At 39.5% G+C, this 18,872-nt stretch overlaps 1 protein-coding gene across 3 annotated transcripts in view; it reads right to left on the reverse strand.

Annotated features, from left to right (window-relative positions):
• The window catches only part of esr1 (estrogen receptor 1), a 286,150-nt gene that overhangs the window by 26,858 nt on the left and 240,420 nt on the right, over positions 1 to 18,872 (reverse strand). For all 3 annotated transcript variants that reach the window (XM_039747800.1, XM_039747799.1, XM_039747798.1), the window contains one exon: positions 5,810 to 5,943. In XM_039747800.1, the coding sequence (XP_039603734.1) occupies positions 5,810 to 5,943 (134 nt within the window). The remainder of the gene's footprint in view (positions 1 to 5,809; positions 5,944 to 18,872) is intronic.

Genomic DNA, 18,872 nt, shown 5'->3' on the forward strand with positions numbered 1-18,872 from the left:
CCCGGATATTCAGGCACTGGGCGCCGCCTGGCGGTGGCCACGGGTCCCTACGGGCTGGGCTTCCAAGCCCTTTACCCGTGGCCTCCAACATAACCAGGGCGGACGCCCCCTCGCAGTCTGGAGGAGGGCTTCTCCTGGGCGTCCCCGCCAGGCTCCAGCCCCGGCCGGCCGGATGCCACAGTATATATATATATATATATATTAGATTGTTTTAGAACTTTAAAGTAAGATGAGAAGTGACCTAAAAACAGGACACATGGTCAGGCTTGAGTTCATTTGATGGCAAACTGAAACTTAAGTTGTTGCTGGAGTGCCATAGAGTAATGGCAAACAAGGCACTCTGTCTTTAAGGTATGCAAACTGCCTTGAATAAAAGTGTCACTTATATATTGTCCCACATGTGGCCATGGTCTGCCTCTCTTTGAGTCTGGGAATAAAGGAACAAGGGGGAAAGAGAGAGTGCACACCTTTACTTCTCCCCTCAGCCAAGAAGACAACTGGCCAAAGTGATGAGCCGTTACCTCGCCAATGTTTTGCCTCCATCTGAAACAGGATGAGTGCCATCATAGGAAGTGGACATCATTCAAGGTAAGTAGAGGCACGAGACACAGAAATGTTGATATCACCTGTGCTTGTGACGTTTCTGTAAACCCCAAGAGTCAGCTTCATTAAATGGGGTAGCCAGTGGCTCCCCAGCTCTCCTCACAAGTCTTTTTGTTTTATCTTCTATATGCAGTATGTATTTCTAGACCCGGTGTAAAAAACCTTTAAAGAACTAACTTCAATGAGGTTAGTGATTTTTTTATTCTTATCACTGTTACAGGTTCCCAGTAATTGTCTCCCCTGATTTTAAACCACAAAAGCAGGTCATTTATACAAAATTGTAATGCAAGCTGTGCCCTCTCTTGCAAAATAATTTACAAATGACAGTAGCAGTGGAACACTGAATTCACTTAAATTCATTAAGCACCGACATTTTCATTTGGACTACAGAGGCAGTAATTTTGTTCTGCTAAATATCTCATGAGAGTGAATGTCCTTGAATCTTCAGACAGGCTGTCGCCATGGTATCAGAAAAATACTAAATATTATTCATTTAAGAAAAAAGCTAAGCCCTGTGATGAATCTGAAACATATTTTGTACCTCCATTCTCCAAGCCTGCTTACACCATTAAGGGATTTCAGGGCATAAAGTCCAATTCCAGCTTAACCGCCCAAAACAGGGCGCTATGCCAGGTCATTGCTGATCACACCGACAGTGCCATCCACGCCAGGTCATTTTTGTCTCACCAGTTAGCCTGACATGCTTATGCTTTGATGTCTTAAGTAAAACTGCACAGGCAGGGGGGGAAATTTTCAAATTCTGCACAGACCGTGATCACGCAGGACGTCACATGTTGGTCTCCGGCTCTCCTGAGATGTAGGCATTACGAGCTATGATGAAGAATCTCTCGATCACAATTAGACTGAATCAGGCTTTCAATACAATATTTCCTGAGCCCATCATGCATGTTTTTGCTTTTTTTCTGGAAACACTCAATATTTACATGGTCTTCAAAATATTTGATTTTATCTGATTACATTTTACCATGAAGATCCATTAATGTGTCTATGAGTCCAATGTTCAAGCAGATGACTACTGTCTAAGCAGGTTAACCTCCCTGAGGCAACAACAATCGTCACTACACTGCCCTGGACAATTATTTTTATTATTTTTAATAAGATTAATGTGCTTTTGAGTGTCCTTTACCAGTTTCCAGTAGATCGGAAGAAAAAGTATTTCTGTGTTTAGCAGTGTATTTACCCAACTGCTGGTTAGAAGCATTCACATAAGCACTCTGAAACGCACGTTATGAAACCAATAACCAATACCTCTGTGTGCTAGTTTCTGATTGGTTTGTTAATATTAAATTAACGTACAGTTAAAACATGCGTAAAATGGGAATACTGCACTACATCATCTTCTCCGGTCCATCATACCCACGGTCTAGACCAAGATCAAAGAGTGTGTCCAGCCTGAATGCCAGCATACACTCATTCATACTGAGCCAGTCTATTGTTGCCAGCTTACACGTACAGTAAGTCCTTTAGACGTGGGAGGAAATTCCACCCCATTACATACTGCAAGTGAAGAAATAGGAAAACAGGAGCAGGCTTTACAAAACCTGTACACATGCGTTGTGGAGCCGGTAATTGTTAATACACGAGAATACAAGTAAATTGTAAACTGTAGATGTTAAGCAGTTTCAGCAGACACTTAATAGACCCTACCTAGTAGAGTCTTGAAGCCTTAAATAATTCATGCTCTTAACAGGACAATACAGCAGTGTGATGAAAACACTTCATACCGAAACGCAGCCTACTGTTGCTAGAAAATGCCAAAACCAGAGTACTTTTCACGCTAGGATTTTGCCCTTGCAGTTAATTTGTATGTTTTGACAACACAATGAGAAATAATAATTCAGCCCTCAGTCCATTTCCAAAATTTGCTTGGTCTGGTATGGTAACTGTTACACTGGCGTCTGCCCTGGACACAGGGTAGGAGTGCCAGCCTGACTTTAGCACAAGTTCGTTGCAGGATAAACACAAGCAGACGAGTCCAGGTACGGTGACATCTTGGACTTGTACCTCCATCCGCCGTATGGCAAGTGGGGGGCAGCTGTGTGGAAAGCCCACTTGCCAATATTTTTATGTAATCCATGATGTGCTAATCAGTAGTTATTAAGAGGTTGCAGTTCAGAAGATAATATACTTTTATAAAGGCAATGTCTCTGACATTGTGGCGTTTTCATTAGGCTTTTTTTTGGGCTATGTGTTTTTTTAGTTTTCATGGTGAGCTCAGACATTTTTAAATGTTGAATAGTTAAGCAGCACAGTGCTGTATGTTAATGGATTTATTTGCCTGAATTCTGCTATCCATCCATTTCCCTAAGCGGCTTATCCATTTCAGGGTTACAGGGAGCCACGTGCCAACCCATGAAGTGCAGGGTGCAAAGAAGGACCCAAGAAAGGGTGCCAATGCATTACAGAGCACGGTCTCACACACACAGGGGGGCATCTAAAATCAATTTAGGAGGGCAATTTGATAATTAATACTGAAAATTCCAAATGGGAATATTGACAGGATAACAGGCTTAATTTTAGCGATTCTGAATTGACAATTTAAAATACAAGATAGTTTCCTTTACATACAGTAGATGATACATTGTTTGGCCATAGTTTAAATTAGGAGTGTTACAACAGATTGCCCTCACTTACATGGGTCTGGGATGTGAGAGGAAATCTGAAATGCTTGATGGTAAAGCCCTGCTTACATCAGGATAATAGACACACTACACATGGTGTTTAGCGATTAAACTGTACGCTTTACTTAAACCAGTAGCTGAGAATGTGGGATTTGAAGGGCCGCAAAGGACACCTGTATTCAGAATTTAATGACAATCTGCTGACAGAACTCATTCACACGAGACCGCTCACTCTAACTCTCTTCTGTCTCAGAAATGAATAGAAATAGAACTTCAGTTTTTCTTTGACATTTAGAAAGTGCTTACTGCTATGATCACATTTCATGCAAAAGAGTCTCTTCATTTATACCATTTGGCTTCATCTTATTTCACTTGCTTGTGTGGCCTGCAGGGGGTGCACCAGCTCCCTAAACCCGACACAAAATTAGACAGGCTTTTATTTTTCTGTGGGAAACTCTTCACAAATCGTTTCCCACCTACAGTACATAGTACACTGCAAGTACAAATAAGCACAAAACGTTGTCTTCTCTGTCTTTCTCTCTCTTCTTCTTTCTGCTTCTGCCTCCATTCCTCCTCCTCCTCTAGCAAGCTTCACCTTCTCCCTCCCAACTCTGGCTTGCAGCAGTGGCAGGCAGCTCCTTTTAAGTAATTCTCTGAAGTATTTTCGGTGTCCTGAAGGATTGGCCTGGAAGCACTTCCGAGTGAGGCTGGAGCCCTTCAAAGTAGGACTCCCCAGGCCCTGCAGCACCCATGGCACCCAACAGGGCTAAGTCAAAGAACTCTAATTCCTAAGAGGCCCTGTGGGGAGAGATAATGCCCTGGGCACACTCTCTTCCCCAGTCCTTCCAATACGAGGGCATCCCAGCTGGGTAAAGTCCCTGGCCGTCCCTCACATTTCACATAAAGTTTATTGTATTGCTTGCTTTTACTAACCAAAAGAGACCTAACTTTGAGTCCCAAGTCACCGGTATGCATGCTCATTGTTAACTAACTACTTTTAGTAAAACGTTTTGGGTGGAAAAAAAGATGAGGGACGCTGGGGTCCACTTAGGTAATTTTACCAAAAAAAATGTAACATAAACTGGGAAGGATTTCTGAAACAGCTGAATGATACCAGTCACAGAGCGAACAATATCTAATAAACAGCATGCTCCATAAACTAAAAGAATTGGTATCTAATTAAGGGGATGTTATTTCAGGTCAGGAACTTTTACTCACTAATCACGTGGCGATGCGTTTCATGCTCATCAGCACCTGCAAGTAAGAATTTCAATGTACTTCACATAATTACTCTATAAACCTAAAAAAAGTTAGTTTTTTTGTTGCAGCATCAATATTTTATGAAATTGAAACAAAATAAATATTACATGTGTGGTAAACATAAGCACAGAGAGTCATTTTATTCATCCATCTACTGTCACACGCGTGCACGTGGGAGACAGCTTAAGGGCTTTGGTGATGGTTATTACCCTCCAGACCAGACGTTGGCGCTGTGTACTCATGCCTTCCCTTCTCCTCCGTCTGCACAACAGAAGATTGACAGCCACTCCATCTCTGATGTCACATTGGTGTCCGTCTGCCTGGACCCTCCCCTTCCTGCTGCTTGAACTCATAACCCGGAAATCGGCCATCTAGAGTCAGTTTTATTATAAACTTGTGTCCGTCAAGATTTTCCCATAATTATTGTGTGTTTTCTTTTGATTTAAACCTTTCCATTATACGGGGTTACCAAGGTGGTGTCGCAGCTCTTTATTATTGTTTGTGTCTGATTTTACACTGCCCTACCAGTTTATACCCTGCAGTACCTCTCCTGGCAGTAAGAGTAGACTTTCCCTCTAGCTTACTTTGACCCATTGAACTAAAAAATAATAACTTATGAATTTCTATTCTGGTGTTTCAACGAATTGTTGAGGTTAGGGAAGACCAAACTTATCTTGAAGTGCGTTTAATATTAGATCATAGTTGATTATTGATACTACTAACTCTAATGGGGGTTTATAAAATATTCTGTATCCTAGTAGCATTTTATTCAGAGCCAGATATTCTCATTAATTAGCTGCTCGTAGGCTATGACAAATATGTTTTGAGGTTTTTCTGGTAATTTATAGGTAAGGTAGCTAAACACATTCAATGCGGCACTGGAGGGTGGCAATGTGTGGCATGTTGACTACTACATGCAAAAAAGAGGATCACTGTACTGTACACTTGTCATTACCAACCCTATGTAGTCTGTCCTCACTATTGGATGGTCTCACTTAGGTTTAGGGCCACATCTCCCTATCTGCAAGTTACTCGTCTGTTCTTAACCATTAATACTTTATATCAGGGGTTCCCAACCTGAGGTGCTGCAGTTTATTTTATTTTTTGGATTTCCTGCATTAGCAAAAGCAGTTTTAGACTATTTATGCTTGGATACTAACTTTAAATCATATTTCATTTCACTGTGGAGTTTTTCATTTTGTAAATATTCACAAATAGCACAAAATTAAAATTCATATATATTTGATGTTTTATTGCTGCCACTTGATTTCTTTAATTCTTACATAAGTCATTGGTTTTCTCACCAGAGTTTAATAAGATGGTCGCCTTCAGACAAACATATTCTTCATTTCTGACATTTAGGGACCGGAATCGTGAGACAGTGGCTAGAAGCATGTCAAAAATCTCTGCCATTCCTTCAACACAGCTCCCTTCAGACCTGCAAAAAGAAAAAGCAGTTTAAAGATGCTTATTTCATGAAACAAAGGTATTATTAATAACAATTCTTTACATTAATATAGCACTCTTCAAGGTACTCAAGATGATTCAGTGAGTGGGGAGCCACTTCAGCCACCACTAATTTGTAGCATCCACCTGGATGATGCGGCAGCAGTCATTATTGTGCCAGTATGTTCACCACACATGAGCTGTTAGGTGGTGAAGTGGTGAGAGACAGTTAGCCAATAAGAGACAGGGGATGATTAAGGGGCCAGAATGACAACACCATGGTGGGCAATTTAGCCAGGACATCAGGACACACCCTACTCTTTACAAAGGATGCCCAGGGATATTTTATGATCACGGAGAGTCAAGATCTTGATTTTACATCTCTTCTGAAGGACATCTCCATTTTTACAGCACAGTGTCCCTATCAATGCACTGGGGCATTTGGATTCACATTCAGACCACAGGGAAAGTTCCCTCTACTGCCTCACCAACACCCCTTCCAGCAGCAAACCAAGCTTCTCCTAGACGGTTTCCCATCCAAGTACTGGCCAGGCCCAAACATGCTTAGCTTCAGGTGGAGGACCTGATCTGAAGTGCATGTGGTATGACTGCACTCTGCCATAATACTTAACATGTTGAAAAGCAAACATCCAATTTACATGCACTGACTTTATAGCACACGTTTCCCATTGTAGCCAACATTTATACGGTGGAGCTGGGAAGAAGAGCTCTAAACAGGGTTCAGGGAACAGCTCTGGTTCAGGTATGCAGATAACACTTGGGTTAAAATCAAAAGACAAGAAGTGCAAGCCCTCACTAAGCACATCAACAACAGCATCAAATTCACATGGGAAGCTACGCAAGAGAACGAATTAGCCTCCTTATTGGGCTTTTAATAGGCAACAAAGACGGTGGAATATTGGACACTGAAGTCTAGAGAAAACTTACTCACTCATACTGATCATTGCCTGCTGGTTGGTTCCCATCACCCACTGGACAACAAGTTGGGGGTTATTAAAATTCTAGAACAGTGGAATGAAACATAGCAATTGATAATGAGTCTAAAGACATATTAGAGGACTTTTGGGACACTGTATCTACCAAGACCAGTTTTTTGGAGAATTCAATATTAAACATCTAGCATCAAGGCAGTCTAAAATTGTATTTATTGTATTCCTTGTAGGGAGTGTCCATCACCATCCACATGTGTGAAACAGGGAGAAAGCTAGCAGACAGTTTCAGGGAGCACTTTGAACCATGAAAATCAAACAGCTTGCAAAACTTCCAAGTGCAGAACACTTCACATCTCCTGATCACAGCCACAGTGATCTCTCTGTTTGTGTTCTCTAACTAGGTTTCAAAGACAATTTGAAGCAGAAAAACAGAAAAAGCTAAACACATTCACAACCTGAGATGACCTATTAGTTCAGGGCTAAATGACCCACTAACACTTCATCTTGTCCAATGACAGCATTTCACAGCATTTCACAGCTTTACAATTCCTTCCTTCCCTTCGTATATCTGTTACTCGCTCTTCCCTCTTCAGATCTCCCCTGATGAAGGCTATGCAACTGAAATGTTGAGTCTCTTACCTTCTTTCTCTTTCAGCCTGGAACTAACCTTTCATTATATCCTTACACTGAGTACCTGCAATTAAGCCTTACAGTTGTCATTCAAAAATGTCTTCTCCCGTTTTTGCCTAAATTCCAATAACAGAGTTTGTTTCGTTCTGTTAAGGATTTCTGCATTGTTCAGGTATTTGAATATATACATTTAATTGGTAATTTTCAAAAATGCCACCTAATTCTATAAAGGAGACACACACTGATGGTTAACGACTGTTTCTCCTGATGCCAGTTTTTCATTTGCAGAACCATCACTGTGTTTGCAGAAGATTCCACAAGATTAGCATATTCGGTTCATTTGGAACCCCAGAAAGACCCCGTGAGTGAGTGTGACTGATTTCCTGTCCAAGATTGTGACATCAAAGTACCAATTCCTAAGCTATGCTTAAAGTGTGATGTCTGTGCACCTTTGCCAACTAAGATTTCTGTTTTTTCCTTATTTAGATAGTTTAAGAAAATTACTACTCATCTACTCAGAAACACAAGTAAGACATAGGGTCAGTGAATCAAGAGAGTCAGGATCATCAGGCGCTATTGATAAGTACAGTTGTGTGTCATCAGCATAGCTATGGTAGCTCACGTTATGCCCCGAGATAATCTGACCTAACCGAAGCATGTAGATCGAAAAGAGCAGTGGACCCAGGATAGAGCCTTGGTGAACACCATATAGAATATCATGTGTCTTTGAAGTATAATTACCACAACTAACAAAGAATTTTCTACCCATTAAGTAAGACTGAAACAAACTTAAAACATTGCCAGAGAGGCCCACCCGCTGACTAAGGCAATTTACAAGAATATTGTGATCAATGGTATCAAATACAGCACTCAGATCTAAGAGGGTAAGAACAGATAAACGCCATCTGCCTACATATACTACTTTAACAAGTGCAGTTTCTGTACTGGGATTTTTTCTAAAACCCGACTGAAACTTATCAAGAACAGAATGTTTATTCAAGTGATCATTTAGCTGCTAGAATTTAGAATTTCTAGAATTTTACTTAAGAAAAGCAAGTTAGTAATAGGTCTAAAATTGTCAAAAACAGAAGAGTCGAGATTATTTTTTTTGAACAGGGGTTTAACTACAGCAGTCTTACGACAATTTAGGAAAACCAACCATATCTAATGACAAATTTACTATGTGAAGCACACTATCGATTAGCAAGCTGGATACTGCTTTGAAAAAGCTTGTTGGTATTGGATCATGGATGCAGGTGAAGGGCTTCATTTGAGAAATTTTTCTATATAGATCAGGTAGACCTATCCTGGTGAAAAAATTGAATTCACTTAAAATGGAATAGCAGGATGGGGGGGATGTACTATATTATTTCTAATATCATTAATTTTGTGTTTAAAAATATATTTCACTGGACATTTTTTGGAGGCATTCTATTGAGAGACCAGGGTTTAGCAAATGATCAATAGTAGAGAATAAAACTCTCGGATTACTAGAATTGTTATTCATAATTTTAGAGAGGTAGCACTGCCTCTCAAGATGGACTATGTTGTATTCTGTTATTTTAGCTGTCAATATTTCATAGTGAACTATCGATTTAGTTTTTCTCCATTTACACTCAGTTCTCCGGTACGTTTTCTGTAAATCAGACACTCTTTGGGTCTTCCATGGTATAATAGTGCTGGAGGATTTTTAACTATATTTTCAGGAGCCACTATGTCAGCTGCAGCTCTCACTTTAACATTCAAATTTTCCACCTTATTATTTACATTATTATCACGATTGTAGTAAGCACTATGAACGTTCTTGTTTAGAATGTTAGCAAACTTTGAAGCTGCAGATGTTGCCTTATACATGGCCGTCCTTTTGCTTTTATTTCCTTTGTCCCTCAAAACATGTGACTGCTATGTGACTTGTGTTGAGTAACAATAGACATAAATAGAAGGAGCCAGAGGCAAAGGCAAAAGAAAAGGCTAGGGATGGAGTCCGAGACAATTTCTGACTTTTGTGTTAAACAGCGTTGAGATGTCCACTTGTGTTTCCCTATCTGCAATGCAGATGTCTCAGCCAAAAGCACACTCTGGTTGAGCATTCCTAATCTAATATCCAAAACTTTTTGAGTGCCAGCAAGACGCCACCTATGTTCTCTATAATTTTTTAAAAATTTTTACTGCTAAGTCGATGTGAACAACCTACTGTTGTTTCTGTTCATTCTGAATGCCAGGGCTGGACCCTTTTAAACATCAAGCAATATGAAGCAAGGACACACAATCGATGACTGGGGCTGTGGTCCCCATGAAGCAGTGAGTGCCAACAAGCACTCTCACTCAATTGACTATCAGGGACGCGGGGTCCCCCATGATGCATTGTGATGCAGAATAGATGCTGCACAGGAGAGGGTGGCAGCACAATAATAACACCTGCACAGCAGTTTCAAATTCCTGCACAGTCCCTGTTACAAAAAAAAAGTTTTGCTTGGATTTGAGTATGAAAAAAAAGAATATGCCAAAGAATGTGAAACTGCGTTCATCAAGAACTGCTAACAGTTAATAAAAGTAGCTTAATTTTCGCAAAGGTACCCCTATTACAATATGAGTGCTGTAAATTGCTCAGGTTCCATTAGAAAAAACCAGACTCTGCTGCAAAGTACCTTTTTATGTTTTAATGTTGGAAAAAACATGTTTTATGAATGTATATCCATGGCATAACAAAACATAAGAAAATACTTCTGGAATGTCTGTTAATGGCTTTCAGCACAGTGGGCATTATGGGGTGAAGAATGGCTGCGATAGAAACTGACGAAAAAAGTTCTTCAGTGCAAATATGCAGAATTGGCCCTCTTAAAAGAGAATTAAACTACAGCCATCATATTAAACATTTTTGAGATATATTTCCACCATAGGATTTTATGTAAATACAATTAATCAGTTCCAGACCGTACAAACTGTATGTATATATATATATAGTTTTTAAGCACAAATATAGTTAACTATACCATTAAATGCACAGCGTAATAGTAAACTAAATGTAAAAACATTGAATAACACTGAGAAAACCTTGAACAACAGAGAAGACTAACATTGCAAGAGTTTGCGCTATAGCGTTACGAACCGTTCGCTAAAAACACTTTTTTTTAATGAGTTTTAAGCACAGGGAAAAAAATTAACATTTGAAAAATCCATAATTTAATAAACCACCAAGAAAAGTAACATTGCAACAATGCACGTTATCGATCGCTGTAAATAGAACTGAAAACAAAAACAAGCCTTTTCTACCTTATGCGTCCAGCCCTCCCGCGATCGCTCGCTCGCTGTTTCTTTCGTGTGTGCGTGTGTCTCTTTCGCGAGCCTGGAGTGCCTGTGTGTGTGCCTCTGTCTCGCGCGCCTGATGTGTGTGTACCCCTGTCTTTCGCGTCTCTGTGTGTGTGTCTGTCGTGCGCCTCTGTGTGTGTGTGTCTCTCTCGCGCGCGCCTATGTGTGTGTCGCGCTCTTTCTCTCTTGCTCGCTGCACAGGAAATGCACAGGGAGAGACTGAACACGTACAAACCGAAAGGGAAACTGGCTTGTTTGTATACCGAGTGTGTGGTCGTGAACCGAGGCAAAAGTTTAGCAAACTTTTTGGTCGTAAACCGATTTGTATGTGTACCGAGGAGTTTGTGAACCGAGGTTTCACTGTACAGTAATATGTTTGTTACGTCAGCACACATTCTAATAATAGCTCTGCTTTATGTATTATACATGTGAGTCAACACAGAGCTCAGTGTTTCTCACCCTTTATGGTCTCACAACCCAGTTTTACTTTATTAGCTTCACCGGCGACTCTTGCTAAACGAATACAAACAGCTTTCCCCTTTGGTGAAATGATAAGTGAATGTAAGAGTGGGTTTGGGTCACAATCGCTAAAACGAGTGCATATTTAAGTACTTGGGGGGTTCTGCAGTAATACTACCCACTTGCACACCTAATGATGGCAACCCGTGACCCACTTTTGGGACCCAGTGGTTGGGAAACACTGATTTACTGTATCTGGATCGACTGCATTTTCCTACTTGATCAAGGGTGTCCCCAAGATATCTTGTTATATATATGCAAATATTCTGAAGTCAGAAAAGATCTAAAATTTAAAATATTTTTCTCAAGCCTTTCAAGGATACTCAACCGGTGGTAATATTATCCTACTTTGCAGGTCTCTGAGTATGACAGAGCAAAGTTCACAGTTGAAATAGGCGTATTTTGCCATGGTGCAGGTCCTTGGATTAGAAGTCATATTAGAATTTAATTTTAAAAGGAATTTGTGCAGAGTGTTTATTTATTTAAAGAATTTAGTTACTACAGTTAGCTAAAGGTTTGTTGATTTGAGTTGGAAAAGAAGCATATTCAAAGGATTCTGTATGTATTTTAAAAGCTGTTGTGAATAAAGCAGTGTTAAATTAACAAAGAAATAAGAAACATTCATACAGTCGGTAGACAAAGACACCTGTGAGACCGTACACAGTATGTAAAATGTGCAACACTAAACACATTGATCTCCTGGACAGCTCAGCTAACCCGTATTAATAGAAGAAAGAAAGAACATGTATGGATTTGTCTCTAGAAGTCCATTTAAAAATAAAGTCATAGCAGCATACAGTAATGATGTGTATAACAACTTTATAGAGGGTCATCAAAATTGAGGTTCATTATTTCAAACTGCAATACCTTTTCAGCTTTTGAACACAACAAATGAGAACACTAAGTCTCAGAATGTGATGCTACAGTATAACTTAGTGGACTCCCCCTGCCATCTAAACACAACTTATAACTATACAAGCAGTGGCTTTGCCTGACCCCATGCCTGTTATCTCTCCGACTGAGTGAGAATACCACTGAGCCACTAATAATGCACAGGGACAATCATTAGAACAGAAGCCATGCTTGATAGGTGAGAATTTAATGTTTTTACACATTCTAATAGAATAATTATTACTTCATGATTTATAAATGGAGACATTTTAAACATTGAAAACCTGGTTACCTTTTCCCATGACCAGGTGCAATGAGCTCTTTTTTGTTAATTTGGTCTATGATATCATTATGTAACAAATCTCTGCATGAGTTTGAAATTTGAAAGGAACAAACCAAAGGAAAACTGGTTTTCATTTCACTAAAAGCTGGTATCCTTGTTTTTAAGTGTCAAATCTAAGAAAACATAGATAATAAATACAGTCAATTCTCATTGTCGGTGGGTGCTATGGTCATTAGAAGACCCCAGATATGGTTATTAAAGCACTGATTCTATGGGAAAAACGGGGTTAGGTTCTGATGGACCCCCATTCACTATACAATTTTGCTACCTGTTACCGTAAACACTCAGGGGTAGATATGCTATTAAACCAATGAGGCTTAAGCTTTAGGCTGCCTAATCCTGGAGGGACCCCAGAAGTGACTTTTGTCCACCCTAAATAAAAATTTTGGTTGTCTACTACAACTCCAGTCCTGGAGGGCCACAGTGGCTACAGATTTTCATTCTGACCCTTTTCTTAATTAGTGAAATGTTTTTGCTCCAAATTAACTTTTTTTATTTGACTTGCTTTTGAAGACTCAGACCTTTTTTTAATTATTTGGCAACCAAACAATAATGAGATACACAATGAACCAACATGACCAGCAACATTGTCAAACATACAATATCTGAACATAAAGAAAGGTGAACGTCTCAGGAATGCTGATTTGCTCAGGTCCTCAAAACATTTGACCAGTGCCCTTAGAAAAAAGAGAAGATCAACAATTTGGAAATGTCTGCTATTGAACAATGAGAGCAGCAAACAATCCATAGGATTAAAGAACGAGTTTAGTTAACGACAAGACTCGCCGCCTAATAAAGCAGGTGGTTGGAGTGAATTTAGTTGGAGTTTGAGGCCCTGATTTAGTTGGTCTTCTGTTGGCTCCCTCACTTCACATTTGGGTGCCATTTAAGGAAAGAAATGAAGAAATTCAGAGGAACAAATCTTAAAAACAAGTCAATTACAATGAAAGGAAACAGAGTTAATTAGAAGCAAAAACAGGTCACTAATTAAGAAAAGAGTTAGAATGAAAACCTGCAGCCACTGGGGCCCTCCAGGACCGGAGTTGGGGACCCCTGTCTACTGTATGAGAAGGGTTTTTAAAAAAAAGAATAATAATTAATAATACAGTGTAATTCAATACAGCAATTTTAATAAAAATCTGAGATGTAGTGGTTACTTTTTCTAAAAATTTGTGGTGATCTGTCCTGGAACAACCTTATTGTAGAAGATAACAGTGGTTACTCAGATATCGTTGCTTGTTGCGAAGGGGTCCCCATAACAGGTCAAGCTTCAGGGCCCCAAAAATGTAGGTCCACTGCTATAAACACATAATTTTGTGTTTTAAAAATCAACTAAGCTCATCATTTGCTTAGAAGTACTCTGTGAAACCCATTAATTAGCACTATACCTCTCTGCCATTGTTGAAATTTAATACAGTGGACCCTTGACTTACTGGGCTGGTTGTAACTCAAGTTGGTTGTAAGTCAAGACTATTTTTCCCATAATAATGGAAATGAAAATATGGAAATGAAATAATGGAAATACCCATAATGCGCTTCGAACCTCCCACAGCAACACTTACTTAACCTTTTCATAATATAAAAGGGTTGTATGATGTGCATAATTTACCAAAAGCACCAATAATTTTACTAATGTACTAACCAAAAAGTTATAAAAAGTGCCTAGCCTACCAGAAACAACAATTTCATACTGTACTCACCATTTAATTTGACATCTTTGGGCTGCAGGAAGGGAGGAGGAGAAGAATGAAATGGAAGGTGGTTATTGTTTAGAAGGAGCCTCCTTATGCAAATCTTTTCTTTGTAAAATTGTCGAGATGGTGGATTTCGACATGCTGTACATATTAGCGAGATCGGTCACACGAACACCACTCTCATATTTCCGCCCAATTTCCTTCTTCGATTCGATAGCTAACATCCCTTAACAATCGCTTTCTTTACCTTTGTTATCTTCTCTTCCTTCCTTAGCAATTATGCGTCTTGCTTGCCATGGTCTTAGTGAATTATATATATAGATAAATCACTGCACTGACCGAAATTATGTCCACAAAAACATGTATCTGGGCTCCGACTGACGCTTACGAATACTCTAGGCTGTTTGTTTACAATCGCACAAGCGGATACACGTGATTGCATTCGGGTCGTCACGCAAGATGTTGGTCGTAAATCAAAACAAAAATTTTGGTCGTAAATCAAGTTGTTCGCATGTCAGGCCGGTCGTATATCAAGGGTCAACTGTACATTTATATGAGTACTGAAAAAGACAAAAAGAACACGTGGTATATTATCAGAGCATGGAGCCTTGTTAACACAACAGAAGCTGTGAGAACAAAACATTGCTTACCTTGGTAGAACATATGTTGTGCAATAGGCCTCTCATAATTTTCTTTCTACTGTGCATGGCTGTGATTATGCATGAGTAGGCCGCTGTGTCATTAAATGGGTTACACTTTCATAGAAACAGATAAACGAATCCACACGAATGGAATCTGTAGGTAGTAAAGATTTACTGTATATCGCAACCATTCTCTTGTTTAAATCAAGTCCTGCAATTACTACTAATGCATGTTTATTCAACCTTGTTTATTTAATTCTTTACATTTAATTTAGGGTGGATTGCTGTCCTGTGATAAATTGGACGAGTTCTGGTAGCTACATGCTAAATGGATGGATGTTAAAAATTATTCTGATTCTCTTCTCGACATCTTCATGTAGCATTTGGTTGCCTGCTATGGACAAGTCATCTCAGATAAAGGAGAGTTGGAATCATCGGTTAGGTGAGTTCTTTCATCAGAATGGCTGGCCCAGCACTGACTCAACTGTAGATTGGCCAATAGAAGAGAGGTGGCTTGTTGGCCGAGGTCTCCAGGATTCTGACTGTGTCTGGCTTGTTTGACTCCTTCTCTACAATCAGGCTGCGGTTCTACAATTATAGCTATTATTATTTTTCATTTATGTTAATTAGTTTGTACTTTGTTTTGGATGTATTTGAACAAATCTATATCCTCATATGTGATAGTTGTGTATTTAGTGAGGGGTGTAATCTACTATTGCATTCTGTCTAGAGAGTAGTCGTGGTACTGTCCGCCTGCACTTGGTGAGGAACGCTGTGTAAGAACAGGAGTAGTTTGTACTGTTGTGTTGTATTTCTGAGGTGGCAATGACAGAGTGGCCATCTAGCTCTGTGAAGAGGACGACTTGTGTTCTGTTTTGTGTATTTTATTTACCCCATTTTTGACACCCATTGCACACCCATCCCACCTGGAAGGGGGTCACTCTCTGAATTGCCCTTCCATTTTTTTTCTTACCAAGGTTTTTTCTTGACTTCTTAGTGAGTCTGTCAAAAAACAGGGCCTGTTAAAGCCCATTGAGGCATTCCTTGTGTGATTTTGGGCTGTAGAAGAAATGACACACACACCTAATGAACAACACAGTAATGTTGTTACACAAATAAACACCTTTAATTATAAATCATTAATTAACCACAATAAAATAGCATCGGCATCTTGCATAAACTAACATTTTTCTGCCAATTAATCACTGTCTACACACACACACACACACACACAAAACAGTCTGAAATTGTCCTGAATTGCATAGTGAAGCAGACTGAAAAAATAAACTTTCAGGGTGCAGATTTTTTAATAAATGTGCTTAAATGTCTTTACATATTTTAAAATTTTTAATAATTATGTTTTTTTCATTTAGAGTTAATATTATTTTTCAGTATAATTCTTACAGTAAACATGTTTTTGGAGCGAGTGAGTTGTTCAGAGGGTAAAGGCAAATTAAAATAAATCTTCAGCTGGGCACAGGCGTCTCTGTTAGCTCACCCAATTAAAGCTCTGAGGAACACGGCGGTAAGAATTCCCAGAAGAGACGTTTCCTCCTACAGAGTTCAAGGTAAATGCACACCGAATGCTTGTGTTATTTTTCAGTCACTGACAGGCAAGCCTCAGAATATATTAAACAAGATAGCATTCAATAAAGATGATTAAAAAATGAAATTAATTTTATGCCTCTGTTGTGGTATGATTTTTGAAAATTTATATTAAGTCCAAATACTTTACCTCTTAAAATCCAGAAATTCGAACTAATGCAAGCCACATGCCAGCAGCCATCAAATTTAGCTTAACCGTTTATTATGGAGCAGAATGGACAGCGAAAGAACACACTTGGACAGATGAAGAGGCACAAAAAGAACACCCTGTGTCTGGACGACAGCAATACATTTTAGAATTAACAATAATGTGTTGAATTCTTTTATTCATGACTAGAAACTGTTTCATGCAAACAAAGAAAGGGTGCCGGTTTTCTGTTTGAGGCTATTTTTTGCTTTGTGGGACATGCATTATTTTCGATATCCTATAATAATATTTTGAATAAGTATGTAGCTTATCATCTGTTGTAGTAAATCATTTTCTTGCATGTTTGATTAACTGCATATGTCTATTGTGGTACAGATTGCATCTGCTGTGGTTTTGAAAGCCAGGTCATAAAGTGCAATTTGAACCCTCATTATTAAACATATCGACATTTTTATATTTGAGGTGAAAGTTAAGTGATCAACATCTCTTCCCAGCTCTTACACCAGAATGAGAAATACTATGCCAAGTAAAATAGAGTCAGTGATGTCTCTAACAAAGTTTTCATTGTCTTGAACACGTATAGATTTCCTAATGTTAGTCTACATGCCCAGGTTAAAAAGTAAATCACTCACTTATTGGCCCACTTGCTCCTTTAGCTACGGCCCGAGGCACTTCACTTCCTCACTGCATCCTCAGATGTTACTATACATCACTCAACAGTGAGCAGCATGCCTCGATGAACAGCAATTAGAATTTCCTTAAGACCCGAATTGTATTTATTTATTATGAGTCTGGTCCCATTTCTTTACCAGGATTTGTACAGTATATTGGTTGCTCATATACAGTGGATTCAGATAATATTCAGACCCCTTAACTTTCTGCACACTTTATTGTGTTGTAGATTTAATTTTAAATGGATAAATTCACCATTTTTTCCCATCAACCTACACTCGATAACCCATAATAACAAGGTGAAAACTTGTTTTTAGCAAAGTGTGCAGATTTTTAAAAAATCAAAAACTGAAACCTCGCATTGATATAAGTATTCAGACCCTTAATTCCATAATAATTGTAGTAGCAGCTTTGGCTGCAATTGCAGCTTTGAGTCTTCCTGGGTAAATTTTTATAAGTTCTGCACACCTGCATTTGGGCAGTTTACCCCATTCTTCCTGGCAGATCCTCTTAAGCTCTGTCAGATTGGATGGAAAGAGGCTGTAAACTGCTATCTTCAGGTATCTCCACAGATATTCTATGGGGTTTAAATTGGGGCTTCCGCTGGGCCACTCAAAAACAGCCAGAGACTTGTCCAGAAGCCACTTGCGCATTGTCATGCTTAAAGGTAAACTGTCACCCCAGTTTGAGGCTAAATGCTCTTTAGAGCAGGTTTTCTTCAAGGACCAGTCTTCTGTCCCTGCCACTGAGAAGCACACCCTTACCATGATGCTGCCACCACCATAGGGATGGCATTAGGTGGGTGATGAGCAGTGTCTGGTCTTTACCAGACTAAGTGCTTGAAGTACTGCCCAAAAAGTTCAACATTTGTCTCATCAGACAAGAACATCTTTTCCCTCATGATCTGAGTCCTCATCTTGAGCCTTTCACTCAATAGTGGCTTCCATTTAGCCACTCAGCCATAAATGCCTGATGGATGGAGTGCTGATGAGATGGCCATGCTTTTGACAAATTCTCCCTTCTTAGCTAAGGACTTCTGAAGCTCTTTTAAAATGACCAATGGGCTATTGGTCACCTCTGTGACCAAAGACCTTCTAGCCCAGACAGCTGACTCTAGGAAGAGTCCTAGTGGTTCCAAACTTCTTCCATTTCACAACGTTTAAGGCACTGTGCACCTGGGATCACTCAAAACTTTAAAAATGGTTTTATACTCTTGCCCTGATCGGTAACAGTTTACATTAACACTAGAATTACCAGAGCCGATGAAAAAACTCGTAGATCCGGCCCACCTTAAATTCGTTCACACCTCTCCACCAGCGTCTTTTGTCCTTTTAATGTGCCAATAAAGTCAAGCTGCAAGCAGCCAGCTATTTCATCCCTCCACCGACCTAGAACGTGCATGAACTTCTCCCAGCTCATGCCTTGATTGATTATCTGGGAGTGAAGTGGAGTTTTAGAGTGGAAATAATAGATTGTTATTTGGAACACACGCATTTCATGTGTGTTCTGTTTCTAC

The sequence above is a fragment of the Polypterus senegalus genome, chromosome 3, assembly GCF_016835505.1.
Source record: "Polypterus senegalus isolate Bchr_013 chromosome 3, ASM1683550v1, whole genome shotgun sequence".
In the NCBI taxonomy this organism is placed as follows: domain Eukaryota; kingdom Metazoa; phylum Chordata; class Cladistia; order Polypteriformes; family Polypteridae; genus Polypterus; species Polypterus senegalus.